Source organism: Somniosus microcephalus, chromosome 7 (genome assembly GCF_052327205.1).
Source record: "Somniosus microcephalus isolate GS21.2 chromosome 7, FLI_Smic_1.0, whole genome shotgun sequence".
Taxonomy (NCBI): domain Eukaryota; kingdom Metazoa; phylum Chordata; class Chondrichthyes; order Squaliformes; family Somniosidae; genus Somniosus; species Somniosus microcephalus.
The window spans coordinates 190,781,124-190,801,603 of NC_140993.1; the positions used below are offsets into that span (position 1 = coordinate 190,781,124).

Below are 20,480 nucleotides of genomic sequence, written 5' to 3' on the forward strand. Positions count from 1 at the left end.
TTCCATGGAAGCTCAGCATAAACTCGAGGAACAGCACCTCCTCTTCCGATTAGGCACTTTACAGCCTTCTGGACTCAATATCGAGTTCAACAATTTCAGATCATAACCTCGGCCCCTGTTACATTTTTACTTATATTTTTTATCCACCCCTTTGTTTTGGCCCTTCCACCCCCCCTTTCTTTTTTTTCTCTCTCTCTCCCACATGGCAGCTGTCTCTCGTTCTGCCAGCACATTTCACACCTAATCTAGAGCCGTCTTTTGTCTCCACTAGTCCTATCACCATCTCGTCTCGTTTTTAATACCTCTTAATGTCTCTTCATTTCTCTTTTGTTCTCTCCCAGCCTGGCCTTTCAATCTATTTCATTTCCTGTGCCTTTCCAGTCTTGACAAAGAGTTTGACTCGAAACGTTGACTCTATTCCTCTCTCCACGGATGTTGCCTGGCCTGCTGAGTTTTCCCAGCATTTTCTGTTGTTATACCAAATAGCTACTGTTGCGACTCCAATAATAGTCACTGCCTTCAGGATCGGAGTAGTAAGAAGAGAAAAAAAATACGGAAAAGATGAAATAATGAACACAAATGTAAAAGGTCTTTTATGGGCTGGGGTTAATTGCAGTGTCTGATGGCTTTATTTTCACACCAATTAAACGAAAAGTAAAGTATGATGATGTGCTTGATCCAGAATTTTTTTTAATTGACTAAGTAGAATATTATAATGTGGACGGATAGGAAAATAGTTCTTTCAGCCATGAGAAAAATGTTTCTACTTGCATTTTTATGGTTCCTTAATACTAGTCTAGAATATTCAGTATTTGACTGTTCTTTAAATCAGGATATTTTTGTTATGTTCCCAAAATGACCAGCTTTCATTTTAACATAATATTGTCTGTTTTACTGTTGCACAATTATTTTCAATTGCATAGGCCCTCCCCCAAGTTAAGAATGATATTTTTCCCATTAGTGAAATCATTTTCTCTGAACTAAATCTAAAATAATAGCACCTTATTATTCTACCTTCAGGCTACTGGATTTCAAAAAGGTTAATCAATTGCTATTTGATCCACATTCACCTACATAACAAAGAGATTGCTAAGATTCAGTCAACAATTTTAGAAGCCAAGTCAACCATGAAAGGATATCTAGTTCCATCCCACTCAAACACTAATATTGTCTATTGAATCCAGTATGAACACTGCTGTGACTAAATGTTTCATTATATTGTGCATGCTTTTAACTACAACTCCATAAACCACAACTACATGTACGAGCAAACAAAAGCAGCTGACCACGTACCCACACACCTTGGCAGAGGTGCACTCCACACACGACGACCACCTCCAAGACATGTGATCTGCGATGCACCTTCCAGACGGTAACCAGGAGTACAGGAAAAAGTTAGAGAATCGCCAATCCCAAAAGATGTCCCGAGACGTTTGCCAAATGTTGGATTGCCCGGGTCTTCACAGGGTTCCAAGTTGTATTCTGCCATTATCACCACAGAGATGTGTTAAGAAGCATACTTTTTTTTAAAAAGGTCTCAAAGGAGAAAGCCATTTGTAAGTTTAAACATCTATAAGATCTGAAACAGATGCTTTAATACAGTTGTTGTTAAATAATAAAAGTGGAAAATGCTGGAAATGTCTTACAGATCAATTGGCATCTGAAATTTAAGAAAGGTTAATATTTCAGGTTTGACCTCTCATCAGAACTGGAATCACAAGCCCAAGAATACTAAGATGTAAGAAGGGAGGTCAAGAGTTTAAATATTCTAACTACAACAGATCTGGTTTTTTTTTATTCTTCTGTGTTAAAATTAGGATTGATTACTTTCATATTCAACAATTTATTTTATTTACTGATTAGTATATCACTTGCCTATTTTCTCACCTGAAAATGTAATATTAAATCCTTCATATGATATTGAAAAGTCTGAAATGAAGCGTAATTGAGCCTTGAAATTCCCATAGAGACCAGCATTAATTGGTGCAAGAAGTTCTGAGCCAGTCAGCCGTGCTAGAGGCTGAGTAAAGCTGCCATTCTCTGTGATTAGAAAGTAGTCATGATGATCCTCCAGGTGAAAGGTGTGAAAGGTGAACTGTACACCTGCAAAAAAAGAAAATGAAAGGAGTTTAAATCACATTCAAATCTCATTAATGACTTACAGTTAGGCAAGAATCACTGATGTATTTTCTTTCATTGAACAGATGCTCATTCAAATGAAAGCTCCCTCACTTGAAGATTATTCTTTATTGCAACAACCCCTGCTGCTCTGCCTGGCACAACCACATTAAATTTACAAAATGGTTTATCAATGAATGGATTAGAATTTATAAAGCAATTTATTTGCATTAAAAGAAAACTGCAGAAGCAGTACTGGCAATGCCCTTTAAAACCATAATAAATCAATAGCCGATGTATATTTTAACTGTCATTTATAGGGCAGATTAACACTCACTCTGACCCTTGGTACTGATGAATTAACAAGCATTACACAAGTGCATTTTTCAATGGAATAGTAGGAGGAAAAATATCACAACTATTAAGAAAAAATCTAAATAATTTGCATTCACTATCAATGAAAACTAAATACAAAGCATGAACTAAATGGGTCTGAATTGTGCTTGTGTAAGTTAATTTGGGAAAGTTGGATTTGAAGGTGCTTATCCCTTGAAACAAGCTGCAGGAACTGTTGGACCTGACAAGTTTCTTCTCAGTTGAGATCCCCATAATTTGATACTCTGTGATCAAAAGAAGAGGGTCACGTGTGACCTTTTGATGAACACATGTCCATCCAATTCTCTGTGGTGTAGTGATCAGGCACATTGTCCAAACTGAGCCATGTCCTCCAGGCTTTATATTTTTTCAGCTTTTCTCTCCCACATATGCATGATTTCTTTGCTATCATAAAGCCTAACTTCAATAGTCCACTCTTGTCATCCAGAAGCACAGATCTATAAGATCCTGAAATAACTACAGTATTGAAGTAACGGAGATGTAGCTCTGGACAATCACTCAGAAATATAATTAGTGTCGCAATGGGGTAGTCTCACAGAATTCACTCCTCACCCTTCCATCTTCAACAGTTGGTGGATTCCTGACACTCCACCAATTTAGAACCACAGTAGTTATGTAGAAGCTATTAAGAATTTGTAAGTGGTTAAAAAAAGTGTTATGGGTGATACATCTAACAGTTCGACTAGTGTGTTTGCGTGGGTTTCCTCCGGGTGCTCCGGTTTCCTCCCACAGTCCAAAGATGTGCGGGTTAGGTTGATTGGCCATGATAAAAAAATTGGCCCTTAGTGTTAGGGGGGGGATTAAATATGTGGGGTTACGGGGATAGGGCTTGGGTGGGATGGCTGTCGGTGTAGGGACCGGGTGCTAGGGTTTGGATGATCAGCCATGATCTCGTTGAATGGCGGAGCAGGCTCGAAGGGCCGAATGGCCTACTCCTGCTCCTAGTTTCTATGTTTCTATGTTACTGATGACTTGCATGAAAGTTCGTAATCAGGTTTTTATCTCTGACCACTTGGCCACCATTCTACTTGCTAAGAAATAGAAAGATTTTTGGATTAATATAGATTCTTATTTGCTTATCTCAAAAAACTTATAGTAGTGATAGATGTAGCTTAGCAGATAACAGACACTTTAGCCATGAGTACGTCAGAAATTAGTCTTGATCAATCTTGTGTTATGCTTTGATGTTGTGAAAAAACAAATATCTATTTTTCTAATGCAGATCCCTCACAGAATATAGAATCAAAAATTCCTTTACCTGTGAAACTGCACACAAAACTGAACATGCATAAAGAGTGGCAAAATGATGGGCTAACATATTAATTGCCTGTAATCTGAGTATACCTACCATTCAAAAATAAATATTAGAAACTCTCGCAAAAATGTGGAAAAAAAGTCCAATTGAACTTGCTAATTGAACATGTTAAAAATCACAAATGAATAACTAGCATAGAATCTTAATTGCCATTTTAAAGGGGGTGCAGAACAGAGAGACCTGGGAGTTCACATACACAGATGTGTCAGGACATGTGGATAAGGCTATTGAAAAGCATGCGGGATTCTAGGCTTTATAAATAAAGGCATAGAGTCAAAAGCAAGGAAGTTATGCTAAACCTTTATAAATTACTGGTTAGGCCTCAGCTGGAGTATTGTGTATATGTGTCCAATTCTGGGCACCACATTTTAGGAAGGATGTTAAGGCCATGGAGAGGATACAGAGGAGATTTTCTGGAATGATATCAAGGATGAGGGGTTTCACTTATGTGGTGAGACTAGAGGAGCTGGGATTGTTCTCCTTAAAGCAGAGAAGGTTAAGGGGAGGTTTGGTAGAGGTATTCAAAATTATCAAGGGTTTTGATAGAGTAAATGAGGCGAAACTGTTGCCACTGGCAGAAGGGTCAGAAACCAGATGACACATTTAAGATGATTGGCAACAGAACCAGAGGGGAGATGAAAATTTTATTTTACACAGCAAGTTGTTATGAACTGGGAAGCAGATTCAATAGTAACATTCAAAGGGAATTCGATATATAATTGAAAAGGAAACATTTGCAGAGCTATGGGGAAAGAGCAGGGGAATTGGACTAATTGAATAGCTCTGTCAAGGATCCGCACAGGCACAATGAACTGAATGGCCTTATGGGCTGTATGATTCGAATATATTTTATTTTATTTCTTTATAATGAAACAATTACAAACTGCAAATGCACGAACAGTGAATTGATTTTATTAAGTTGTGCAGCACTAGTGTCATAGAGTCATAATGGCACAGAAGGCGGCCATTCCACCCATCGAGTCCATGCTGGCTCTCTGTGGAGCAATCCATTCAGTCCCATTCCCCCATTCTATCCCTCAAGTGCCTATCCAGTCTCCCCTTGAAAAAATTGAGTGTCTCCGTTTCCACCACATCCATCGGCAGCAAGTTCCAGGTCCTCATCACTCGGTGCGTAAAAAAGTTTTTCCTCACGTCCCCCCTGTATCTCTTTCCCAAAACATTAAATCTGTGTCCCCTAGTCCTTGTGCCATCAACTAGTGGGAACAGCCTTTCGCCGTCTAGCCTATCCAAACCCGTCATAATCTTGTACACCTCTACCAAATCACCCCTCAACCTCCTTTGCTCTAATGAAAACAAATCCAGCTTCTGTTGTCCTTGTAGCTAAGATCCCCCATCCCTGGAACCATGCTGGTAAATCTCCTCTGCACCCTCTCAAGGGCCTTCACATCCTTCCTAAAGTGTGGTGACCAGAACTGGACGCAATACTCCAGTTGTGGCCTAATCAGTGCTTTATAAAGGTTCAGCATAACTTCTCTACTTTTGTACTCAATACCTCTATTTATGAAACCCAAGATCCCATATGCTTTGCTAACCACTCTCTCAATATGTCCTGCCTCCTTCAGGGACCTATGCACATTAACTCCCAGGTACCTCTTTCCCTGCACACTCTTTAAAACTGTGCCATTAAGTGTATATTGCCTCTCCCTGTTTCTTCTGCCAAAATGCATCGCCTCACCCTTCTCTGTATTAAATTCCATCTGCCACTTGTCTGCTCATTCTGCTAGCCTTTCTATGTCCTGTTGCAGTTGATTGGTATCATCCTCACTGTTTGTCATCCCCCAAGTTTGGTGTCATCAGCAAATTTAAAAATTCTACTCTGTATTCCAATATCCAGGTCATTTATATATATCACAAAAAGCAGTGGCCCCAGCACTGACCCTTGGGGAACACAACTGTCTACCATCCTCCAGTCTGAACATGTGGTGTACATGTTTCTTGAATTTGCTACACATTTGCCTCTTTTGTGTTGTGAACTCCTTTGTGTTCATTGTTGATATGTTCTACTGCTAACTACTTTCCTTAATGAAGGAATCATGCTGTTGGATGGCTGCATAATCAACTGTGATGTTACAGGTGTACAGAAGGTCCATTATCTGCATCGGTGACTAACAATGATGAGTCTGCATCAGTTCTAAGGGTCTCTGGTACTGTAGTTGCTATGTACTTAATGCTTTCGGTCTTCTGTGCAGGACTGCATGATAGCACAGAATTGCTGTTGAAATTAGCTCCTGCTGCCTTGAACTGTGCTACTCCACAGTGACCACTGATGGAGTACATCCCTTCATGCTAGCTACTGATCTGTGTGAGCATAAAGCAATGGGTATCTATAAGGTTTCAGAATCCTTCCTTCATGTTTGCTTGTAACAGTTCTCCAAGCAAGTGGAAGGTGGCTGTAATTGCATCTTGGAGGTTAAAGCATAAAGCACTCATAACATTAGTTGGGGCATTCACAAGAGATGCTCCTATACAGCTTGAATAACCAAAGTCACCACTGTAGGTGCTAGTGACGTTGCCATGTTCACAATGGTAAACAACAATGCAGACAACTGTTGCTCCATGACTTTATTGATGGGAATGTATAGCTGTGTTTTGAACTCATAGAACTACCTAGATGGTCTTCCAATATTGTACATAAGGAGGTAAATTATATCTCAATCTGGTACTTCTGCTGTAATAATCTCTGTTTAAAAGCTTGGCGACTAAGGTCTGTATCCCAATACAACTTACTAGAATTACTCAGCATGCTGGAGTTCCATCGTGAGCCAGATAGTCACTCCTTCAACTCCACTATTGGAGACATAGATTAATCTGTTAAGGTATTTAACATGAATTTTCCACAGATATCTTTACTTATAGCTTCACTCTCTCTGCTTCCTGTATACGTAATGAGAATTCAGTATCGCAAAGAATGCCATTTTTCTGTTCCACAGAGTATTAATATTAATTTCTGGACTATCATTGATTTCAAAGCACTCAAATAAAAATGGTGCTATGATTTTGACTACATCTGATTTCTCACTAGCGAGCCAGTAAATTTCCAGGTACCTTTAGAACTACCTGCCGAGGGAAAACAGAAAGAGCTCTAATCCCACTGAGGATTGCCTGAAATGCTGATAAGACCAATTTCTTCCATATACACAATAGGCATGGTATTTTTTGGAAATTAATACAATGCTTAAGCAGGAGTAATGCCATATTACCAAGCAAAATGTATCGTCTCTGTCATCAGGTGTGTAAAGGATCAGAATCAGGTTCCTTCAGATTTGTTGATATTTCTGATTTATCTTCTACTTGGGTCAGGGGCCACCTTCCAGTTGTTCTCTACCATTCTATCCCAACTCACCATCCCCTGCCTCCCCAACCCCTCCAAATTCTGGATTAAGCAGATGCCAATTCAACCAATAATTTTGCTAGGCAGAGTGTATTGCTTTCACTGATTACAATTAATATATAAACTAAATGTGTTGGTGATTGAATTAGTGTTATACTTACAGATCACAGTCGACTTGTTTCATCTGAAATAATTGCCATTTTCAGTAAATCTTCAGTTCATTATTACAACACAGGTTCCTTTCAACTCAAAATTGACTGCATGACTAGAATATGATTGGACAAATTATAGGCAGGAATAAGTAAAATCCTCATATACATAGTTCATTACCTTTACCATGGGAAACCTCGACAGTCCACGTACAATTTAATGAATTTGGGTAAAAGTCAGGGTAACCAGGTGATAAAATAGTACCAGTGGGTCCTCGAATATCTCCACCACATAGCGCTACAAAGGAAAAAAGAAAATCAGTATTTAAATGAAAAATTAAAGCACTTTGGTACTATTTAATGTTTGCAATATTATGCAAGGAAAGAATGGTTATAATCTACAAAAGCATTGGCATCAAAGGCCATTTAAATTACAACTACATTTCAATTGTAATCATGGTCTCGGTATTACTTGTCATTACCACAAGTGGTTCACTCATTTACAACGCTTAGGGGCATTAATTTTTAAAAGTTTGAAAAGTTAGCGCCAGGCGCTAACAATTTCAAACTTTTGAAACATTCGCCGTTTTGCGCTCCAAGAAGGAAGTGGAGCTAAATCAAGCGCTCCACTTCCTTCTTGGAGCGCAATCGGCAGCAGGCAGGGCGGAGACTTCAGCAGCACTGCACACTGAGCCGTGCAGCGCTGCCGTGTTCAAAGGCTCCTTCCCTCCCTTAAAGGGAAGGACCATCACTGCAGGCTTTGCAATATAAAAAGTACCTGCCTGGAACACCAAGGTAGCCGCGATCAGCCCGATACTCACTCAAGCAGAAAAAAACTGGAAGAAGGAAGGTACGTTTTTTTTTACTTACCTTGGCCACCTCACCTTTAATCATCGCCCCCAAAGTGGCCGGCCACCTGATGCACGCCTCCTGCAGCTGTTGGTGTTTTCAACCGGCACTGCTGCAGGGTGTGGACATCAATTTCGGGTCCGGCGCGCTACCGGGGTGATGCACACAGCGATTATGTCACGATCTCTGGGTGAAGGAGATCGGGGCGCAATGCTGTAGCGAGCCGCAAAACTCCCACTGAATATGGCAGGAGTCGATGTCAGCCCCAGTGACACAAACAGGAGGCGCAAAGGCACCCAATTTTCCCCCTTATACTTTTCCATGGGAAAACTGCTTCAATAGTCAAATATGATCACTGCAAATTTTAAACTCCGATGTGTTTTTCTTTCCCTCAGAAATAGATGAAATGTGAGCAGTCCCTTCCAGATCATGCAAACCACTCAAGCCTTCCTAAACACTGATTATGCATGAATGGAAAACCGCAAATGTAACGCCCCTATTCAAGGAAGGAGGGAGGCAGAAAGCAGGAAACTATAGGCCAGTTAGCCTAACATCTGTCATTGGGAAAATGCTGGAAACCATTATTAAGGAAGTAATAGCAGGACATTTAGAAAATCATCATACAATCAAGCAGAGTCAACAAGGTTTGATGAAAGGGAAATCGTGTTTGACAAATTTACTAGAATTCTTTGAGGATGTAACGAGAAGGGTGGATAAAGGGGAACCAGTAGATGCAGTGTATTTGGATTTTCAGAAGGCATTCGATAATGTGCCACATAAAAGGTTACTGCACAAGATAAGAGCGCATGGGGTTGGGGGTAATATATTAGCATGGATAGGGGATTGGCTAACTAACAGCAAACAAAGAGTCGGGATGAATGGGTAATTTTCAGGTTGGCAAACTAACTAGTGGGGTGCCACAGGGATCAGTGCTGGGGCCTCAACTATTTACAATCTATATTAATGACTTGGATGAAGTGCCGTATGTACTGTAGCCAAATTTGCTGATGATACAAAGATAGGTGGGAAAGCAAGTAGTGAGGAGGACACGAAGGCCACAATTTTATCAGCACTGAGAGGGCAGATTTGGAGGCGGGTCAAGGGTTAAAATAGTTTTGATTGATGGCGGGTTCCGATCCCGCCATCAACCCGCCTCCAAATAATTTTCCCAAGTGTCGGGTCTCCAATTTGCGCATGGACCCGACACCTAGCGGCGGGAAGAGGATTAAAGCCACTTACCTGCCTGTTAACAGGTACTTGATAGTAGTTAACAGGCTCTTTTTCAATTTTGCCACTTCTGCCTCGGGGTTCCCGATGTCCAGACACCACACCAAGTAAGTGTGGCGTGTTGAGTCTGCTGTAATGTATCTGCATTGATAACAGCTGCAGAAGTGGTATGAAGGATTCAATGGTGCACTGGTGAGTTTCAGAGGTAAGAAAATGTTGGGAAAATCATTTTTAATGCATTTACACTTTTCTGTATGTAACAAGTTTTGAAATTGATGTCTAGTCCCACTTCATTGGGGGAACCTCTTTCACCAGAGACAGATTGCTTCTGTAACCTCACCTGCAGCTGCCATCTGTTCTAGCCTATAGAAGGAGTCATTGGAGAGCCTGGGTGCAAGAGGTCACCTTTGTACAGTGATTGTCAGTGTTTGCAGCACTTCAATGCTGTCAAACACTGAGAAATGAGCTGTCAAAAAAAAATGTGCGTGGTCCCTTTAAGAAAACCGGCAGATGATGCATAATCAAATGACGTCATCTGACCGGCTTCCTCTTAATTGGCCGGCAAGCCTGCAGGGCGGGCTTAACAAGGCCAATCAATGTAAAATCACATACGTGGGCCAGATGCAGTTGGGGGCGGGACTGAAACCCGGAAACCACATGACCCACTCCCATCCCGCATCCAATGACAAAATCGCGGCCAAATAGTCTGCAAAGGGATATAGATAGGTGAAGTGAGTGGGCAAAAAATTGGCAGATGGAGTATAATGTGGGAAAATGTGCGGTTTTCCACTTGGGTAGGAAAAAATAAAAAAGCAAATTATTATTTAAATGGAGACTACGAAATGCTGCGGTACAGAGGGATCTGGGGGTCCTCGTACATGTAACACAAAAAGTTAGCATGCAGGTACAATAACTAATTAGCAAGGCAAATGGAATGATGGCCTTTATTGCAAGGGGATGGAGTATAAAAGTAGGGAAGTCTTGCTACAACTGTGTAGGGCGCTGGTGAGACCACACCTGGAGTACTGTGTGCAGTTTTGGTCTCCTTATTTAAGGAGGGATATACTTGCATTGAAGGCAGTTCAGGGAAGGTTCACTAGGTTAATTCCTGAGATGAAGAGGTTGTCTTATGAAGAAAGGTTGAGCAGGTTGGGCCTATACTCATTGGAGTTTAGAAGAATGAGAGGTGATCTTATTGAAACATATAAGATTCTGAGGGAGCTTGACAGGGTAGATGCAGGTCGGATGTTTCCCCTCGTGGGGGAAACTAGAACGAGGGGGCAGAGTTTCAGGATAAGAGGTCACCCATTTAAAACGGAGATGAGGAGGAATTTCTTCTCTCAGAGGGTCGTGAATCTTTGGAATTCTCTACCCCAGGGAGCTGTGGAGGCGGAGTCATTGAATATATTCAAGGCGGAGATAGACATATATTTGAGCTACAGGGGAGTCAAGGGTTATGGGGAGCAGGCGGGAAAGTGGAGTAGAGGCCAAGATCAGGTCAGCCATGATCTTATTGAATGGCGGGGCAGACTCGCAGGACGGAATGGCCTACTCCTGCTCCTATTTCTTATGTTCTTATGAATCACTCCCAACAAATTGCTCCGGCAATTACTGTAAATTGTGCTACTCTCTAGCACTATCATACAGATGTGTCTTCAGAGTGAGTTAAGTTACCCAGAATATAGAACGATGTCACACTTAATAATATTTTAGTCAAAAAAGGAAAATGCAAACCATCCTTTGATTCAGACTGTTAAGAGTAAGTGGTATGTGAACACAGATAGTGAAATTCAAGGGCAATAACCTGTTAGTGATACAATGCTCCTCAATAACCTGTTAGTGATACAATGCTCCTCAATAACCTGTTGGTGATACAATGCTCCTCAATTGGCAACTGTGGGTGCAAAGCTTGTCATGGAAGTAGAAAATCCTCAATTGGATTTTTTAAAAATTCTTCATTAATAACAGTGAAAAGCAATTTATATTGCTGTTGTTTGCTCAGTAATGTTACATAAGGGAATCAAGGGATATGGGGCTAGTGCAGGAAAGTGGAGTTGAGGTAGAAGATCAGTCATGGTCTTATTGAATGGTGGAGCAGACTCGAGGGGCCGAATGGCCTACTCCTGCTCCTATTTCTTATGTTCGTATGCTGCAGTGGCTGTATTTAATGACTCTTGCAGTGTGCAGTAGATGGTGTAACATATATGTGTTTTATTTCTATGTCACTTCGCTTCCTCGAATGAAAAAGGAATACTCAATAGTAAGGCCTGATAATTCTCAATGAATAATGGGAGGAGACACCTTTTTTCTACAATTAACAGCTCTCTAACAAAGTCTAAGAAATAACACCTCAAAACCAAGTGTCTGCGATTTAACTAGCGAATCAGTAAATACGGAAAACAGAGGCATTTTCTCAATTTTCATATATGGGAGCAGTGAACAGCCATGGGGGAAAAATTTGGTTGGTTAGCACCTCCTGTTAGCGCCTCCGGGGGGCGCTAAGAACTTAGCGCTGCTCGCAAAATTGACCAGTGGTTTTGCGGCAGCGCTAAACACTACCGCCACGATCTCCTGCACCCGCAGATCGTGATGTCAGTCAAGCGTGCAACACCCCGGACCGGATATTGAGTCGCGCCCCCTGCCTTAGCGCCTGCCGCTAGAAACGACAGATGGAGGGGAACGTTTTCAAGTCGGGACGGGGCTGGGGGAGCGCTATTTAAAGGCGGGCGCTTCCTGCCTTTTCTTGTCGGCAAAATTTTTGATTTTAATGCTGTCCTAAGGAGTTTTGGTCCTCAGCACCACTTTTGAGGTTCCTAAGCGCCGAGCTCTTTCCCTGGGCCTATCCATTAGTGCTTCCAATACAATTGCTTTTGAGGTTTCTCCAGGCCGAGATTCAAGGCTGCAAGGAGCAGGGTGTGGCTGGCCAGCAAGATGGTCCCTCCCCTTTAAGAACTGGACGGCGCCAGTCTGTCTGGCTTCCATGATAATTGGCATCGCCTGAGCTTCGGTAGCATTCTGAGGTAGCGCCTCGCTCCCTGATGTTTGCGCCTTAAGAGAGGTGTGTAGCGTCTGATTTAGCGCTCAAATCACCTCCAGGGGCGAGAGAGGCAAATTTTGCAGTCAAAGGCGATAATTAGCGCCAGACGTTAAACTTTGCGCCCGGCAATATTAGCGCCCCAAAATGGGCGATACCGAATTTTTCCCCCATATGTTTGACCCTCACCATTAACATTACTGGTGCGGGGTAGGGAAAAAAATAAAAAATTTGCACCAAGTGTTCTTTCCATTCGTACTAGGTGGAGAATCACCTGGTTTAAACATTTCTGGGGCGTTTATTTAAAATGCTTCAAAGCCAAGCTCACACGGTAATTGAAATCACTGCATTGATGATTCAAAGTCAAATGTCATTATTTTCTATAATAAAATATTACAAGATAATTAATTTGACAGAATTACAGAATCTTACAGCCCATCATGCCTATGTCAGTTTCAGTTGGTTCTTTCCCCATAGCCCTGCAAATGTTTCCTTTTCAAGTATTTATCTAATTCCCTTTTGAAAGTTACTATTGAATCAGCTTCCACCACCCTTTCAGGCAGTGCGTTCCAGATCATAACAACTTGCTGTATGAAAAAAATTCTCCACATGCCTCCTCTCGATCTTTTGCCAATTATCGTAAATCTGCGTGCTTTAGCGACTGACCTAACTACAAGTGGAAACAGTTTCTCCTCATCTGCTCTATCAAAACCTCTCATAATTTTGAAAATCTCCTCTTAACCTTCTCTGCTCTCAGTCGAACAATCCCAACTTCTCCAGTCTCTCTATATTACTGAAATCCCTCATCCCTGGTATCATTCTGGTAAATCTCCTCTACACCCTCTCCAATGCCTTAACTTGCCTTGCCATCTTTAAACTCTGTTCCTACAGCCCCTTTGAAATTGTACCATTTAATTTATATTGCCTCTCTTCCTCCCAAAATGAATCACTTCACGCATCTCTGCATTAAATTTCATCTGCCACGTGCCTGCCCATTTTACCAGTCTGTCTATGTCCTCCTGAAGTCTGCTGCTATCCTCCTCACTGTGTACTACATTTCCAAGTTTTGTGTCATCTGCAAACTTTGAAATTGTGCCCTCTATACCCAAGTCTAGGTCATTAATATATATCAAAAAGAGCAGTGGTTTAAATACTGACCCCGGGAGACACCATTGCATACCTCCCTCCAGTCTGAAAAGCATCTGTTCAACACTAACCTCTGCACTTCAATGGGGAACATTTCCAAAAGTATTAACGTATGTTAAAGTAGTACCTTGTAAAGTTACTTTCTACTATTTTTGAAATGTTACCTAGAGAGACCCATAGTAATTAATTGTTCTGATTCTGAGAATGAATCACAGAGGTTCGCTCTGTGTGAAATCTCCTCAACAGCCCAGCACTTTACCCCACTGTGTTTCAAACACTGGAATTTTTTCATTCAATGCATTCTTTCTAGCTGCCTTACTTAAAAGATTGAAAGAAGAAACCACCATAAACAAAGAATGAGTAATTGGACAAATGATCCAAAAGAACACTTTTTCAGTTATTAATGCTATAATTATCAGAAAATGCAAGTAATTCAGACTAACATCAGTAAAACATAATGGCCCAGAAATTAGGATCGGGGGCTTGCCACGCGTGCAAGCCCCTGATATGCACTTACCCGGTACGCCGACAGCTGAAGCCTGGGCTTGCTTGGAATTCCTGTCACTGGCCCGGTTCAGCTGTCGGCGCGATGTGCTTGCCTGATCCAGCGGCGTAGCTAGTTCGATGTGCCGGCTGGGATCAGGTGAGCACTGGGCAGCCAATCAGGGGAGGGGAAACTTCATTCATGAGTTTGATAGTAAGAACTGTCAAACTCATGAAAACTACGGGTACCCAAAACACTACTTAAACTTTAAATAAAATTTTAAAAAACATCCCACTAATTAAATGAACTATAAATAACTTTTAAAAACTATTTGCAACAATTAATCAAATTTTTGAAAAAAATAATTTTTTTAAGAAATCGGGTCTAAAAATAAACTTACCTTACTGTAAAGTCCTTAAAAACAATAAAGCTTTGGAAAAAATGTTATAATTTTAAATAATAGACCACTTACCTTAAAGAATCAAGTCCTTACGTCTCCATTTTACATTTCTAAAAAGTTCAGGCCCTTACACACGGGCAAACCTGTCAAAAAGAAGGAAGTTCAACGCGTGCGCGCAGAGACTTGCGCGCACGCGTTGGACCTCTGAACCCCTTGGAGGAAATGCCGGTTTCCCGCGCATGTGCTGTGCATGCTGAAATCCAGCACTTCCAACGGGCCCACGCGTGAGTACCCCATCCGTACTCACGCGTTGGGACCGGAATTACTGGCCCAATGTTAGCAGCAACTTGTTTTTCTTAAATGTGAAAATGTTGCCATCAGATTTGCTTATGAAGTATCATAACACTTTGGTTTAAAATTCTAAATGGCAATCATAAAATGAGATCATTAAATGATATTTATTACACAATGAACTACAGATTGAAAGCTAGAATCACTTATTTAAAAAATGCAGAATAGGTTGTGAACTTCTAATCATTTATTCAACATTATTATGCCTCAGGTAGCCAGAAGACATTCAGAACTGTAATTAATGAATGACCAGAGGGAATTATTTTTATTAATGCCCTCAATCAACTTCCTGGATCTACTGTAATATGCAAAGCATGGCTGGAGGGCGGCAGAAGGCAAATTAAGACTTTATGTTATGTAGAAATGACAGAGGTTTAATTAGTTTCCTGCCCAAAACAAGACATGCTTGCTGTTACCTTCTCACTCATCTTTTATGCAATTACAATTTTAACACAACTTTCTGGAATAAATTTTCACCAAAAAAAACATTGCATGAAGCTTTCCAATGCTCATTGAAGGAAAGAGAGAAGATTAAAGTCGACTGTTTTGTAAAAGCAATCAAGAAATATATTCTAATTGACTAATAATGAAGAGATGCATCTTAATGGACAAAACTTTGGCAAGATCAAGGAAATGCAAAACAGGGTGAAAATGAAGGAATTCAGCAATGCATTAATGTTCACTCATCTTTACAGAGGGTATAAATAAATAGAAGCATTATTAACTTTCTCAAATAAACAGACAAATAATCATTTGCTCAGACAAGCAAATATTGTGTTAATCTGTAAAGACAAGCACTCAGGCTGGTCTTTATCCACATTCTTTTTACTCCCTTGAAAAATTGTTGCCTTCTTCAGTTTGAATGGTTGAAGACCAGAGTACACTGTTATCATTTGACTCCATAGACCCAAAAATCCACATTTTCTTTGAAGCAAAAGTGAGGTACTTCTGATCTAGGTTGGAATTTAGTGTGTAAGTCAGATATGCTCGAGTTACACCCATTCTAAATGACATGAAGCCTTTACACATTGAGTTCACTATGTGCGTTCTCATACATGTCATTATGATGGAGACAGAACAGGACCAGGATGAAGAGGAAATGAGCAAGGCACACAGGATAAGGTTGGGTTAGATGACTGCTATCATTCTCTCCAAACAGTCCCTCAAGACTCGAAGGACAGTGATTAAAGCATCTACTTGGTTGCACTGAAATATCTGAAGGCCTTACTGAGGGAACAGATGCAAATATTCCTGGTGCCTTCACCCATTCCAGTTGGTGCTGCATTGCACTAATCTGGGATATTGGCACTGAGAATGGCACTGGACTTTGCCATGATGGCTGCCACCTGTCTCAGGTCCTCTAAAATAGTCCTCAGTGCATTCATGTGAGTGTAATGCTCATTTAGCATCTTTACCCAGAGACTTGAGACTTTAGGCTTTGGAGTCAGAAGTTGATTTCTGCATTGCCTCCACTCTCTGATGTCAGGTCCCACTGTCTCCCATTTTCTGACTCCTCTAGTACTGTGAGCGTAATGAATGAAGGACTGCCACACATATAAAGAGGCTGCATGGAAGAGTGATGTGGAGCAGCTGGCTTACACTTGCAGCTCTGGTGAGGTTGTTAAACTTCATCCTACACTTCAAAGGAGCCCTGGGATTCAAGGAGACGGCAATCACTGCCACAGCTACCATTCTTCACAGAGTGTGCATCATGTTTGGAGGGTTTCCATCCTCAGGCCCTAAATAACCCATCCTTCCGTATCTCTGTTTGGAGTCATCCCAGGTCAGACTCCCTGACGTTTCCCAGTTTTTCCTTCAATCTGGCTACCATCCTTGTAACCCAGGTTGCCTGCTTGCTTCTTTAAGCAGCAGTAGCAAGTTTCACATCTTGCTGCTGCACCAGGTCTCTGCCACCCTCTGCTCATTTTCCACATGTTTCCATTTGGTAAACATTTTGCCTCTGATAGAATACTCTGGGCTTTCTGCGGGAGTGCAAGTTGAATTTATACAACATACATGCCTCTTAATATGATAATTATCTGACCCAGCAATTTACTTTCGAATTTGTCCCAGTAGGTCATGGCGGATGCAAGTCAGTGCCCTGCCTCACTGGCAGCACAATGATACTCTCAGAATTTCAGACTCCAAAACAACAATACTGTTTTGCAATCTGTGGTATCCTGATATGGATTATATCATCCTAGAGTTGTGCAAATACGATTCTATAGTTTTGAGATGCTGTACTGGGTAAAATTTCAATTTATTTTTTTATAATATAGAGGATAAATTGAAATATAAAATGCATATATAAAAGCATGGAATGTAATACACTGATGGGAAGTTCGTCAGGCAAACTTCTACCTCCTGCAGATAAATCTTGTACTAATCAATATTGAAGCCTCGTTTGAAATACTGGGGTAATTATGTGAGGCATTACTCCCAGAAAGGAACCTAGCCACAGCCCTAATCTTCAGATCTGTGCTGGCAGCTGTCAAAACTGCATGCCATGAATACAGCTATACAAAAGTACCTCCATTGTGTCCAATTTTGAGCACCATACCTTAAAAAGGACATTGATGCAGTTCAGAAAAGAGCAGCAAGGATGATATTGGGACTTAAGATACTAAGCTATGAGAAAATCCAATATTGAATATGTTTTCATTGGAGGTGATTTGGGGGAGGGGATTTCATAGGGGAGGGCTGATCCAAGCCTTTTGAAAAGCTGAGAAGCACAGATGATGTAAATGTAACAAGACTACTTGACTTTGACTATGAAAATAGAACTAGAGAACTCAGGTTTAACATTAAAAAGCCTCAAGTAAGGCTAAAGTGAATATGTGTAACAGGTTCCCAACAGAAACAGCTAGCACCATGTGAATACAGTTTACTCAGTTGAATACAGCTAGATACATATCCAGGTAGGATTTAAGAGTATAGGGATTAGCACACACTGAGATGGTCAATAATTCCTGGGACACCAAGGACAAGGGATAGGGAGGAGATGGGTTAAATATTGCCTGTGGAAGACTGCCAGCTAAGGCTGAATGGATATGTTGGGATGGACAGGCATTCTTACTTTATCTTTGGGGATGAGAGTACTCAGGCTGAATAAAGGAGTTAAATAATGGGATAGATTGTGCATGATCAATGGAAGGAGTGGGCTTTTTCAGCAAAATGGCCTTTTCTCATTTTTTTTTTGAAAGTTTTTTCTTTCTTGTGTTCAGAACAAACTCAACCTAAACAGGAATATTCTGATCTACACAAGAACCAAATTTTGCACTTGGTTTCTTAGCGATGAAGCAGATAAAAAGGAGAGACCTCTGTTTCTGTGATATTTGGGAAGACTTTTGGCATTTCCAAGTGCGTGAACCTGACTTACTAGCTGGAAACATCAGAAATACCTTGACAAAAGCACTATGCAACATTGGCCCAGAAATTTGGGTCTCCACGGGTGAGTACGCGCTGGGTACACACCCGTAGGCCCAACGAAAGTGGCGGTTTCGTGCATGCACTGCGCATGCACGGGAAACCGGAACTTCCGTTCCCTTAAAGGAAGGGGTTCACAGGTCGAACGCGTACGCCGGAAAGGCAGCGCGTGCACCTGGAACTTACGTTTTTTTTCCAGGTTTCTCCGGGAGGGTAAGTCTCCAGCAGTTACACTTTTAAAAAGCAGGCACAAGGCCTGCTTTTAACAAGATAAGTGGTGAATTAATTAAAATTAAAACATTTTTTCCACAGGTTTATTATTTTTAAATACTTTAAAGAAAGGTATGTTTATTTTTAGCCCCGTTAGAAAATGTAATTAATTTTTTCAAAAATTATTGTTTAAAATAGTTATTTTATGTAATTTATAGTTATTTTAAAAATGTGATTTAAAAAAAAAATTATTTGAAGTTTTAGTTATGTTTTGGGGCTTATAGTATTTATAGTTTTGACAGCGCATCATGTCAATTTTATGAATGGGCATTTCCCTGCTACCATTGGCTCGCCATGGCCCATGTGATCCCAGGTGACACTTCGAACTAACTGCGCCCCTGGGATACGCAAGCACTGCCCGCCGGCAGTTGGAGGAGGCCCAAGATCGGAATCCCACGTGGGCCCACAGCACAACGGCTGGCGCGCTAGGTAAGTGCAGGTCGGAGGCTTGCACCCGTAGGAAGCCTCCGACCTGAATTTCTGAACCATTAAAGACTAAAGGCCTCGATTTTCAGTGTGCCGTGAGGCGGGCTTTTAGGCGTGCGGGGGCTAAAATACCAAATTCGGGGGTCCCGACACCATCCTGCCCAAAACCCGCCTCCACATAAGTTTCAAAGGAGGCGGGTACCCGCCCCGCACTGGGACCCGCCGACCCGAGGCGGGAAGGGATTAGTGCCAATTAACTGCCTGTTACCAGGTAGTTAACAGGCAGTTTTTAGCCTAATCCCTATTTTGAAGGTTGTCGTGTGGGATTCCCGACGGCTCCAAACCACACCAGGTTAGAGCAGTCAGGCCGTCGGGTTGAAGGACTTGGAGGGGTCACGATGTCGGTGTTCAGGTGAGTGATGGGTGCATGAGTGCAAAGGTAAGTGTGTTTGGTGTGTCTAAAGTGTGTAAAGAAGTTTAAATTACCTGTACTTACCTTAACAGCCTTTCTTCCTCTAGGTTTCAGGAGTCCATCACTCAGCCGACACTGAAAGCAGAATGGCTGCGAGCTGTCCAAAGTGACAGCCTTCAGCTTTCATTGCCGGTGAGAGTTCTAACTGAGTCTGCGTAGAAGGACTCGGGTTAGAAGTCAGCTGATGAGTTGACAGCTTCAAACGTACAGTAAAAGCTCCCAGCTGATTGAGATATGTTCCCTTAACCACTAGCTTCTCTAAACTGCATTTCCATTACAGATTCAGGTCTTTACACAAGTCTCCATCCAGTCTGACCACATTAACTCTCCCACCATTGACAGATCGATTGTGTCATCTCCACTTCACCTGCCATCTAATCCATCAGCATGGGTGCCCTTGAAACTCTCTCACCTTGTTATTCAGAATCCCACCAGGATCAGCCCCAAAACCAGCAGCACCAGGCACACCAGAAGCGCCAACAACACCACCAACATTCTCCACAATCAACTGATGTTGCACAGGACACAGGGCATCAGCACCCGACCACATTGCTGCCTGGGAGGTTAGGGATGGGCTTGCCATGGCCAGATTTACTTCACTTGACACTGTACACCCTGGCTGCCACATGATGCACCAGGTTGGCACCACCCCACACCAACACCATAAAGCATCCCTACAATGCCCAAGCCATTCCTTTCACACTCATCACCATTGTGGGGGTACCGTTATTTCTCACCATTCACTGCAACTCACTAAGACACTTCCAAAAGGGCACACATATCTGTCCAAGAATGCAAAGTGTTGAAGATAGAGGTTTTAATGCTTGACACCACAGTAACAGAAAATTTACATGAACATTGCATGAAACACCAAAGTGCCTACCCTTGTGTGTTGTTAGTTGGTATGATTGCACTAGGGTGAGGGTGGGTGTGAAGGGTGGCTAGTGAGATGGGGAAGTGATAAAGTAGATACAGAGGGATGGGTGGAGGTGCAAGGTAAGTTGGTGTGAGTAAGGATGTGCAGGAGTAGGGTGGGGAAGGCAGTGTGATGGGGATGTGATGAGA

The 20,480-nt window shown here is 41.7% G+C and overlaps 1 protein-coding gene across 1 annotated transcript in view; it reads right to left on the reverse strand.

Annotated features, from left to right (window-relative positions):
• csmd3b (CUB and Sushi multiple domains 3b) overlaps positions 1 to 20,480 on the reverse strand; it is a 1,929,854-nt gene that overhangs the window by 534,135 nt on the left and 1,375,239 nt on the right. The window contains exons 17-19 of the mRNA XM_085993978.1: positions 7,512 to 7,628; positions 1,888 to 2,103; positions 1,294 to 1,482 (exon numbers count right to left, since the gene is read on the reverse strand). Coding sequence (XP_085850104.1) covers positions 1,294 to 1,482; positions 1,888 to 2,103; positions 7,512 to 7,628 — 522 coding nt within the window. The remainder of the gene's footprint in view (positions 1 to 1,293; positions 1,483 to 1,887; positions 2,104 to 7,511; positions 7,629 to 20,480) is intronic.